Source organism: Mastigoproctus giganteus, chromosome 3 (genome assembly GCF_048544385.1).
Source record: "Mastigoproctus giganteus isolate SK-2022 chromosome 3, ASM4854438v1, whole genome shotgun sequence".
NCBI lineage: Eukaryota > Metazoa > Arthropoda > Arachnida > Uropygi > Thelyphonidae > Mastigoproctus > Mastigoproctus giganteus.
Genome location: NC_143577.1, coordinates 201,700,245 through 201,712,921, shown reverse-complemented (window position 1 = coordinate 201,712,921; position 12,677 = coordinate 201,700,245). Strand labels below are relative to the sequence as shown.

General features: G+C 34.0%; 1 protein-coding gene across 1 annotated transcript in view; it reads right to left on the bottom strand.

Annotated features, from left to right (window-relative positions):
• The window catches only part of Arp10 (Actin-related protein 10), a 195,174-nt gene that overhangs the window by 28,600 nt on the left and 153,897 nt on the right, over positions 1–12,677 (bottom strand). Inside the window, exons 10-11 of the mRNA XM_090370814.1 lie at positions 8,221–8,294; positions 7,994–8,075 (exon numbers count right to left, since the gene is read on the bottom strand). Coding sequence (XP_090226940.1) covers positions 7,994–8,075; positions 8,221–8,294 — 156 coding nt within the window. The remainder of the gene's footprint in view (positions 1–7,993; positions 8,076–8,220; positions 8,295–12,677) is intronic.

Below are 12,677 nucleotides of genomic sequence, written 5' to 3'. Positions count from 1 at the left end.
CCTTAAATTTTAGTTGGTTCTGCAGGAGTAAACTATCTATATAAGCTTCAATGTATGGGAAAAATCTATTTCAATAGGGACCTTCCGGTTTCTTTTTAATCACCGGTAGGTGGACTGCATTGAATGCTATTTGACTGTTTACAAGAATTAACTGGTCCTTTGCAGTCTTGTCTAGGCCCGGGGTGCAATTTTTACTGTGATACTTTGTATATTATCAGTGATATTGATGAAAGTATATCAGGTTTAGTATCAAAGTTTGCAGATGATACAAAGGTTGGCAAGGTTGTTAATGACAGTAATGGCAGTGTGCCACTGCAACAGGATCTAGATAATTTGGGCAGATGGGCTAAGAAGTGGCAACTGAAGTTTAACCTTGACAAATGCAAAGTACTGCATACGGGTAGAAGTAACCCCAGAGAAACGTACCAACTGTGTGGTACTACACTTAAGGTGGTAGAAAATGAAAAAGACCTGGGAGTAATTGTGCAGTCAGATATAAAGTTTTCTGAGCAATGCAGACAGGCTGCCAGGGCAGGTCATGGGGTTTTGTCAATGATATATAGGAATTTTGCTAGCAGGAAAAGGAGGTGATTGTCCCTCTGTATAAGGCAATGGTCAGGCCACACCTTGAGTACTACGTACAGGTCTGGAGGCCTCATTTTAGGAAGGATGTAGATTTACTTGAGCATATACAGAGAAGGGTAACAAGATTGGTGAGGGGAATGAAGGGATCTTCTTACCAAGAGAGGCTTAAGTTCTGCAAATTGCAGTGGCTGGTTAGGCACCTGCGCGGTGATCTGATTGAGGTATATAAGGCCTTGAATGGGTTGCGCTGAATTCTGATGGGATCCTTTCACTTATTCAGATTACGAACCTAAAGGGGCATAAATTCAAATTAAGAAAAGACAGATGTAGAATAGATGTGTGGAAATTTGCCTTTAGCCAGTGGGTGGTTAATTGCTGGAACAAGCTTCCATCTGTCATTGTGGAAGTTGATAGGTTAAATAAATTTAAGGAGGAACTGGACCGGCATTTGGAGGGAATGGTGTGATTTTTTTTTTTTTTTTTTTGGCTGATGCTGCATAAGCTCATACACTTGCTTTCTTGCATCACATGCCACTAGTACTACTATTTGTACAGTGTTTTGCTACTTGTCTTTGTTCTATGCATGGTGGTTATTTAGTAGTATGGAATTTAAGGCTATATATATAGACAAATGTTTATATATTCAGTGTATAGGGAAGGGATGCTGACCTATCAATTGTAATTACTGTGAAAAAATTGAGAAGGCCTGTAAGGTGAAGGAGATAACCTGAAATAAATTGATTACCATAAAAATAAAAATAATAACGATGATATCTAAAGTAGTGGGTCCTAGGGCTTTAACTACTTCTTCAAAGGGTCGGCAGCCAAAACTGTAGGAGCCACCACAATAAGCAGGGTCTCTGTTTTTGTTATGATGTATACGTGCGAAATGTATAAATCATAGCTGACCCGACAGACAAAAAAGAAAGGAATAAAATTTAAACTTCAAAAAAAATAAATAATAAATAAAAATAATGCCAATAAAACTTTATTAAAACAAAAAGAAGAATAAAAATTTTTTGAAATCAAAAAGACCACTACATTACAAAAATTAAAAAAGTAACTGTAGCTTACAGGATAAAGCCAACTTACTGTGTGTTTGTTCTGGAATCGGTGAAATAGCTGCATGCAGTGTTTATAGAGAAACATTGGAGACTCAAGGAAGAAAGTCGATTGATCTCCCTTTTCTTCCTTGGGTCTCCAATGTTTCTCTGTAAACAGCACACACAGCTATTTCACCGATTCCAGTCCAAACACACAGTAAGTTGGCTTTATCCTGTAATCCACAGTTACTTTTTTAATTTTTGTAATGTATTGGTCTTTTTGATTTCAAAAAAATTTTATTCTTCTTTTTGCTTTAATAAAGTTTTATTGGCATTATTTTTATTTTTTTTATTTTTGAAAGTTTAAATTTTATTTCTTTCTTTTTGGTCTCTGTCGGGTTGGCTATGATTTATACATTTCGCACATATACATCATAACAGAAACAGAGACCCTGCTTATTGTGGTGGCTCCTACAGTTTTGGCTGCCGACCCTTTGAAGAAGTAGTTAAAGCACCAGGACCTACTACTTTAGTTAACATTGTTATTATTTTTATGTTAATCAATTTATTTCAGGTTATCTCATTCACCTTACAGACCTCCTCAATTTTTCCATGGTAATTACAATTGATAGGTCAGCATCCCTTCCCTATACACTGAATATAAACATTTGTCTATATTTCATTAAGGTTGCCAGAGTTTCTCTACTGTAACTAGTAGTATCCAGGATCCATGACACAGTTTAATAATTTTGTTTTAATACTTTGCTTGATTACTTTGTCATTCAGTAACCTGATTATTTTTATCAATATTATATATATAAAATGTGTAAAATTAATATTAAAGATAATAATATAGAAGGCAAATCAGTCAAATAATACCAAGCAGGAAACTAAGAAAACGAAAAAAAAAAAAAAAAAAACCATGCAAATTCAGCTCAGGGTCCTACTATAGGAATGGGTTTGTGATCCCAGGCATACCCGAGCTACAACTTATATCTTGTACTGTCTTTAAGCTGTCCTACATTCTTTGTTCTTATTTCTCCGAAATTATTAGGGTAATCCAAGGATTTAGGAGAAACTATTTCTTACCTATACTACTATTTTTTCGCCTTTATGGAGTTCAGGTTCTATTATTCCTACTCTATTAGTTTTTATTCTTACTATCTGCATGTTTTTCTCTTTGCATTAACTTAAATTTATTTAATTAATTAATTGATTGATTAATTAATTATTTTTATTTATTTTGATTTATATTTTTACCATATCCATCACATAGAGGGCACCACATATTAACTCACTAGGGGGATAGTTATTTTGACGACTATTGTTGTTATTACATTATGTCCTGGATACGGTAGATATGCATTATATACTATATATCTAATCTTATTTTAATTTTTAATTATTAAATTATGTTCTCTGTTGGGTCAACGATGATGAATATATGCTTACATTTAAAATTTCTTATTTGGTTTAGATTCAAATTACTTTATATATTAGCATATATTGATCATTACAGAAACAGAGAACTTTTGTCATTTTTTGCCTTCAGTCTGGGTGTTTGGCCCCAGTTGACGTCATCTGGATTGTGGGTAAACAGCGATAAGTTTTTTTTTTTTTTTTTTTTTTGTGTTTTCCTAGTTTCCTGCTTGGTATTATTTGACTGATTTGCCTTCTATATTATTATTTTTAACATTAATTTTACACATTTTATATACATTATGGTTGGAATGCATAATTGCTCCGCAACTGCATTGACCTATAAATATTATTTACAGTTTGTTACAATTATTAACTTTCTTTCATTATTACTCATATATATATATATATACTATTATTTGCTTTATGCTACTTTGCTATCTGTCGGGCTAATAGTCATCTCGCCCGTAAACTACAAATCAAAATCTGCTCATTACCAGCATTAGGCCATGATATCTTAACATTTCTAAACGACTTTACTTACTTCATTTTGGCTTATTATCAACTTTCGGCCTTTATTTCATAATACTGCCAAATTTCTTGATTCACTATGATACTACTGTATTATTATCTTACTATCTTATTTTTATAATACGGCTAAAATTCTTTATTCTCCATGGTATTACTTTATTACCTTTTATATATATTCGAAACTAATTTTACAGGCGGCTGACAACAGAAACAGATAGTTACGTTAATTATGGGCTGATATATTGAGAGGGTTAGCCCTAGATAAAGTCCCTTTCAATATATCTACTAACCCATAATTAACACATTTTATAATTTTTATAATTTTGCTTTATTATGTTATTTTTATATTATATTTTATTTTATATTTTTTGCTCTATCATATTTTGCTCTACCACATTTCTATTTTTGTCACTACCACCACTACTTTTTTCGCCTTCTGCTTTACCGTTTTACTTTACGTTCTATCTCATTTTGTTTTACTCTCACTTTACTTCTAGGTTTTTGCTACTGTGCTGGTGCTGGGACTTTGCATGTTACTTGGGCGTTTTTGACGCACAGGTTTTCCGCAGACTGTACCTAATCTTACTTAACTTGCTACCTCATTGCCAATCCGATAAATTTTTTATTTTTCTATCATATCTAGAACATATCAATACAGACCGATGTAATGCATAATCTGTCACTTAGATGGCATTAATCGGTGCTGATCTATATTAAAATTTAGTGAGTGAGTGAGTGAGTTTAGTTTTATTGGCGCAAAAACGACTAAGATTATACTGCGCCAAGTATCAATTAAAAGATCAACAAATATAAATTCTGGTAACCTTTAAAAAGGTTACCTCGTCAAATTGTTATTTCTATATATAGAGCAGTATAAGTTTAAAAGTAAATGATCCAATTTATATATGTTTGTATATATTAATGGCTTGTAAAAACTTAAAAACTGCTGACACGTGGTCGTTGTCTGATAAAATCTGACTGAGTGTATATGGCTCAGTCGGATGAGTAAAAGCGGTAAAATATATATTGCGAATATCGGTAAAATTAACGCAATCTATTAAAACATGCTTTACAGTTAAAATGGTGTCGCAAGACTCGCACATAGGAGGGTCATCCGCCCTCAGCAGAAAACAATATGTCAGATGAGTGTGTCCTATGCGGAGTCGGGCAAGAACAACTTCCTTGCTCCGATTCCTGTGCAGACCGGACTGCCATGTTTCAATTACAGGCTTTATTTGATATAATTTATTTGTTCTCTCTCTATGCCATAGTTCTTGCCATTGGGAATATATATTTTCTCGTATTATTTGCCTGTAGTCTGTATAGGGGACTGACAGGCAACGATTATTAGTGGGAGCTGCTGATTTGGCTGCAGTGTCGGCCAAATCATTTCCCTTTATCCCAATGTGGCTAGGAATCCAGCAGAATATTAAAATTTAGAAATAATATTTACAAATAAATTCTTTGCCTAATACAGATTGTGTGTATATATATATATATATATATATATATATGAGTGTCTCAAAAATACACGGCATAACTTCAGGAATGAGTTCCTCATATGTAAACAATAAAAATATTTTATATCAACATAGTTCCGGAAATATGAGGAACTCATTCCTGAAGTTATGCCGTGTATTTTCGAGACACCCTATATATATATATATATATATATATATATATATATATATATATATATATATATATATAATGATAAAATTAGAAGTAATTAATAAAAAATACAAAAAGATGGAGAAGTAAATAACACAAGGTGCCTTTCTCCCTAATAGGGGGAAAGAGAAGAGAATGAGAAATTAAAAAAAAAAAAAAAGAATGTTAAGAACCTAAAAATAAAAAAAATATAGAATTAAAGGCTGAATTGAGAAGCCAATTATATGTACATGAGCCGAAAGGGAAAGAAGAAATTAATCAATGTTAAATAATAGAGAGCATCAAAATGAGGGTGGTAGGAAAGGTAAATAGGAGAAGGAAAAAAAAAATCCTTTTGATGCAAACTAAATAAAATTGGTACATAGATCAGGTATTTCATCAGGGGACTACACCTGATCATGTACCAAAACACAGTGTTTCTATGCAAACTTATGTTGATAGAGAAAAGATTAAAATATAACAAAAAAGGGGGGGGGGGTGAAAGATAAAACCTCCAAAAACATAAGTAAGGTAGCCCCAACGCAGTGTATGTAATTAAAGTAAATTAAAGCAAATTAAAGTGTAAAAGCCTTATTTTCATCTACATGGCTTAAAAGTATAAAATGTAATGTAAAAGCCTTATTCAGGTACATGGCTGAAAAGTATAAAATGTAATGTAAATTCTGAATCATCTAAAGGATGAAAAGTTTGTAAAAAATTATTTTTACCATATCCATCACATAGGGGTCACCACATATATACTCACTAGAAGGATTATTATTATTATTTCATGATGACTATTGTTGTTACTACATTATGTCCTGGATACGGTAGATATGCCTTATAGATATGGCTTATACTTTACATTTATTCTTATTTTAATTATTAAATTATGTTCTCTGTCGGGTCAACGATGTTTAATATATGCTTACATTTATACTATCTTTCTTTTGATTCTAAAAAATTTTAACTACCTTTAATTGGTTTAGATTCAAATTACTTAATCTTTGAATTTATATATCTTAGCAGATATTGATCATTGCAAAAACAGAGAACTCCTTATCGTTTTTTGCCGTCAGTCTGGGTGGTCGGCCCCAGTTGAAGTCACCTAGATTGTGGGTAGACAACGATAAATTATATGTATATATATATATATATATATATATATATTTTTTTTTTAAATATATTTATATCTCTTGCGTTTCTTTAAATCCATCTCAGTACTGTCTGCTTGAATTATCTTCAATATTATATAACATATTTTATATATATATACACACACACTGTGCTGCCACTTTATTATGTACACCTACCTAGTAGCGTGTTGAGCCTCCTTTAGCCTTCAAAACAGCCTGAATTCGTCTAGGCATGGATTGAACAAGATGCTGAAAACATTGTGCAGGAATGGAATACCATGCAGACATGAGTGTGTCATGTAGTTCCTTGAGATTTGACAGAGGTGTAGGCATGCAGCAAAAAGCCCTTTCCAACTCATCCCAATGATGTTCAATAGGATCGAGATCCACGGACTGAGCGGGCCACTGCAGCAAAGAAAAGTCATTGTCATGTTCCTGGAACCATTCCATAGTGATTCAGGCGCATTATCCTGCTGGAAGTAACCATCTAACTGAGGATAAACTGTCAACATGAACGGATGCACTTGGTCAGCAATGATGTTTAGGTACGATGTGGCATTCAGACATGAATCTATGGGTATCAATGGACCCAATGTGTGCCAAGAAAACATTCCCCACACCATAACACTGCCCCCACCACCTTGCACAGTAGTCGTCAAACATGACAGATCCATGGATTCATGTTGTTTTCACCAAATTCTGACCCTTCCATCAACATGATGCACCAGGAACTTCAACTCGTCAGACCAAGCAACTGTTTTCCAATCCTCGATAGTCCAGTGCTGGTTTTGCTGTGCCCACAGGAGGCGTGCTCTCTTGTTCTTCATTGATAACAAAGGTATGCGATGTGGCCGTCGGCTGTTGTACCTCATTCGCGACAAAGTGCAACTAGTGGTCCATTGCGATATTTTGTTCTGCGCCCCAAGGTGTATTCTGAAGGGATGTGCGACATTGTGGCCCATCTGTTTGCTTGCACAATTCTAGCCATCCTCCTCTGACCTCTCTCATCAACAAGCGATTTTCTTCCACAGGAGTGCCGTTGAGAGGATGTTTTCTGTTCGTTGCACCATTCTCGATACACCCTTGAAACTGTGGTGTGTGAAAAGTTCAGGAGAACTGCCATTTCAGAGATGCTTTGTCCAACATGTCTTGCACCTACTACCATGCCATGTTCGAAGTCCATTAGATCATTCCTTTTCCCTATTCTTGCTATGGTTCGTACACTTAACTGGTACTTAATGCTGATACTAGAAAGGCTGTTCTGCTGCATTTATATCCACAACTGTGGTCATGTGACTTGCAACGTTATGGGACAAACCATTTGTGTGCACAGCATGAGTGTACCTAATAAAGTGGCAGCTCAGTGTGTATATATTCATCTTAGGGGACATGATCATACCCATAGGGCATCCAAAACCATGGTACAAAGAGATGCGGTATACTGAGGTTATATTATAGTTTTTCTATATTGATAGGCTGGTGCTACAATCAAATTGCCAATTTGCTGTTTTATTTAAATCTGCTCAAAATGTAGCAAAACACAATTAAAATAGTTCTAAGCAAAAAAATTCATTATTTTCTAGTTAAAAATAATTAATACCTATCAAGAAATTGAAGGATAAAAATTACCTTAAGTAAGGAATCTAATAGCATGGTAGTTACAGACTGCTCATCTCCATCTCGTTCAAACAACGCCTCTGGTGCCCATTCCCTAAAATTTTAAATTATGAAAAAGTAAATTTTTTTTTCTCCCTAAAATACAATTTTTTGGTGAAAGTTATTTTCATTAATTTATCTATTTATAGAAAAAAAAAAAAAAACCGCTTCATTTCACTAATAATAAAAAAAATAACTACCTGACATGTCCAGGAATTGTCATAATTTGTTCGCCATCTAGAGGATAGGTGACATCAAATGGAGGAGATGGCCGCTATAATAATAATAATGAAAAAAAAAACAATGACTTTTTAATGATATACCATACATTTGTATTTACAAAAGAAAAAAAAAACAAATGCAATACTTCATTTCCTGAACTTGTAAACAGGAATGCTGCATCTCTAGTATTAGTAGCAGCATACGATGCAAGCTTAAACAGCATTATCAACACACAAACGGCTAAGGTTGAAATAAAATTGTCGCACATCTACAGTGCAACCATCCTTTTTCAATTTAAATTTATATATATCCTCTTATATATGTTGTCTGAGAAAGCATAAGGAGTCCATCAGTATTTAGTTTATCAATTCATTTAAAAATCTTAAACACTTCAATCAAGTCTCCACACAGGTACTGTTATTTGCAGAAGTTTTGCTCGGTAAGAGATCCTTTTGTGCTCCTGCCTAACCTTGTTTTTTTCTACACCTGTTACAGCAGATTCACATCCTACCTAAAATGAAGCTTCCAGACTTGTATGTAGTACACAAGAAGATGTCTAACCACTGCCTTATACAATAGGATAATCATCTCCTTATTCCTGCTGAAAAAATTCTTATATATCATCAACCTATATGTTGTCCTAGCAGTCACTCCACTGCTCAGAAAACCATGTTTGACTGTACCCTAGGGTTTTTTTTTTTTTTTTTTTTTTGTTCTCCACTACCTTGAGTGTGATAGCACCCAATCAGTATGTTATTCTGGAATTGGTGCTATCCAAATGCAATACCTTACATTTATAAATGCTAAATCTCAATTGCTACTTTTCATCCCATCTGCCTAGTTTCACTAGGTCTTGTTGCAGCAATGTATCCTGATTCCTGTCATTAATTACCTTACCAATCTTGTATCATCTGTAAACTTAGACATTAAGCTGAACACTGACATATATACAAATCTCTCCGAATTGTGGGTTTGCCAAATGTGGATTTGAGATAACACAGTTTTATATTTGATGATCAAAATTTTACAATCCATAATTTTTTATGTATACAAATTTCAGCTGGCTCCAAATAACATGATAATTATTGCTCCCACCTCTTGTAGCTCACATTGGCAGGTCTAATGGGAGATAAGTTGTGTGTTAAGCTATAAAGCAACTAAGGATACGAGGCATCAGTATATTATCTCTAATTGTGGGTATTCTTTGATCAGTTTGCTGTTTGATGAATGAAACCCCAAATTTCCATTAAGGGAAAAAACTGTACATTGCAATGAAAATCCATAAAAATTACTCATGTTGTTGATGCAATTTGAACTCAAGCCATTTCCACTAGGTGTGGGAAGACAGTGTTTATAACAACTATACTACCAAAATCTGGCATTACCCAGTAGGTAATGCCAGATTTTGGTAGCTTGGGGATTCTACTGCACATATTTTTAGAGGCCCTGAAAATCAGTCAAAAGGAGTCCAAGACCAAAAGTTGTTGTTTCAAGGTTCCCTGTAGGAGTTGGACTTTGGTACAACTGTGCCACTGCACCTCAGTAAATCCACCTGCTATTGCATAGAGCACAGGGAAAGCATTTGTTTACATTCTGCCCTTTCAGTGACACACTTGTCAGACACTTAAATACCAGAGGTAATCAATTAATTTTCTTTTTGCTTCATATTAGTAAAATTGTACCTCCGGATTTTTTGGCCTAAAATTAATAAAATTAAGTACCGTATTTTCCGGTTTATAAGACGCTGTTTTTTTCGCGAAGAAATAGCCAGAAAATTACCCTGCGTCTTATATGGTCAATGTCAGATTAGGCCTAACGACTACTGCAATGCATCTTAAATGACGCAGTGCCGGTAAACTGAGTTCTGAAAACCTCCCTTTCAAATTCACACGAATTTTACTTAAGATTTATCTGTTGAAATATATTTTTAACAATTATCAGTGGTTACAATCTATGGCAACAATACATACCAGTAATCTTTTTTTCGTGGAAAATTTGTTGAAATCTGCGAGATATGATTCTCACAATCAGACGTTAGTAAAAACTTGTTTAATTTTCCCATGTGTTTGCTTCCTCTATAATATGATCTCACGCTTTTATGGTATGGCGGGCTAATCAGACTGGATCGGGATTTTTCAAATTCCATCCGCCTTTTACAAAGAGAAAGTGACGCCCGTATTTGTCTTAGGGTGAGTAAGAATTTCTGTTACGTTACTTCTGTCAGCTTTTTTCAGAAGCAAACATTTCATTATTGGTTGAACATTTACCCAAGCGTATACCATAATTTTGAGAAAAATATATTACTGTATTTAATTTTATTATTATTATTTTCTTTATCAATAATTTTTTTATAAATTTTTATTTACATCAGTCGGTAAAAGATCGCTTCTTAGTTTCGCCGTAAACAGTATCGAAGGATAATAGAAGGGTTATTATTTTTTCCAAAATATGAGGGCAAAACTAGCCCGTGCTAGTATGCCTGTGCATCTTATAAGCCGGAAAATACGGTAAATAAAATATCATATATTTTTAGTATTAGTGGCAAATGATGCAAAAAATAAAAAATAAATAAAAAAACCCCACTCTACCCAATTCATCTACATCCCATTTAATTTGTTGGCTTCTTCCTTAAATTTATTCAAACTATCCACTTCCACGACATCAGATGGACGTTTCTTCCAAAAATTAACCACCATCTGGCTGAATGCAAATTTTTTCAAATCAATTCTACAACCATCCTTTTCAATTTCAATTTATGTTGCTTTATGTGTATTGTCTAAGAATGACTAAGGATGCTATCAGCATTTAGTTTACTCAATCCATCTCAGGTCTTGCAAATCCCTAGTTTACAGGTGCTGTAATTTGCAGAACTGAAGTCTTCTATGGCAGTGATACACTTTTGTGTCCATAACTAAGCTTGAGATTTGTTCTTCTCTTCACCAATTCCAACAGATCTATATCCTTCTTAAAAAAGAGCTTCTAAAACTGTATACAGCACTCAAGATGCTTAGACAACAGGATAACTGACCCTTGTTCTGGTTAGCAAAATTTCTGTATATCATTGATGAGCTGTCCTAGCAACCTATCTGCACTGATCAGAGAACGTCACATAAAACTGCATAATTACCTCTGTTTCCTTTTATTGCAGAAGAAGAAAGTTGTATTTAATGTAATGTATAATCAGTTTTTTAACTACAACATGTCAAATTAAGGGAATCTGACAAAAAAATGCATAACTAAATAATTATTTTATGTGGAAAAAAAATATTCACTTACGCTGATTTCTTTTTGATCCACGAAAGACTTTTGATGGTAAACACTGACATGAGATATTTACATATTTTGTATTTGTTTTCAAAATTCTCGTTTGAATTCTCTTTGTAAAATTAATTTCTCACTGCCTGTTCCTCATACTCATCACTTACTTGGTAGTCCTCTGTTTCGTTTCCTTCAGGTATTGAATAATTACAACATTGATTTTACACTTAATCCATCTATGTATAAGAATTTGCTCCTTACTCTGTTTTCTTAATCTAAATTTTGTATACAGTAATACCCCGAAGTTATGCGATAGGCGGGTCCGACGAAAATCGCTTAAGTCGAATTCACGTAAGTCGGGGTACAACTTTGCATATAAATACATATAAATTTTGTTTAATTGGGACCAAGGACTAACAAAAACACTAGTTTAGAAGAAAAATATTAATAAAATTGTAGTTCTTTATACATATTAATACAAAATATGTATTAAAAAAATAAATGACTTACGTAAAAAAGTTATTTCAATGTCGATGGCTTCATAAAATCTAACAAATTCGTCTGACGACACAGCGCCTCTTTTTTTCCCGCAGGATTTCTTCGTAGCAAGCTAATAATTTTTTTATTCCTTGCTTTGTAGCTATAACGCGTTCTTCGTTGGAGTCTGTTTTCTAAAATTTTTAAGCCCTTTTCAATTGAGCTCAGACCTTCTGTCAAGTTTGCAATTATCATGTGCTTTTCGCCATTGACTCATTTAGGCCTGTAGCACTTGCAATATCACATGGTCTTTCATTTCGCTCAAAGCGTTTCACAATTTCATATTTTTTCTCTATCGACAGAGGCGGACTAGCCATAAGCCTTACTGGGGAAACCCCGGTGGGCCGGTGTAATTTTGGCCATAAACCATAGTATGAGGCCACTATAAATTTTCCCGGGTAAGAATTTTTGACCCAGTCCGCCTCTGTTTATCGATAATTGCTTTTCTTTTTCTCTCTGAATCTGCAGTGTCTTCACCAGGATGCTTCCTTTTCACACCTTTTAAGTATTTTACTCATTTTTAGGGAATAAAGCACAATTACAAAACGAGGAGGCACGCTTGATACGCATAAACAAAGCTGCACGCATGTAGAAACTGAATAAACAACACCATAAAGGCAGAGATACATTATTAACACCT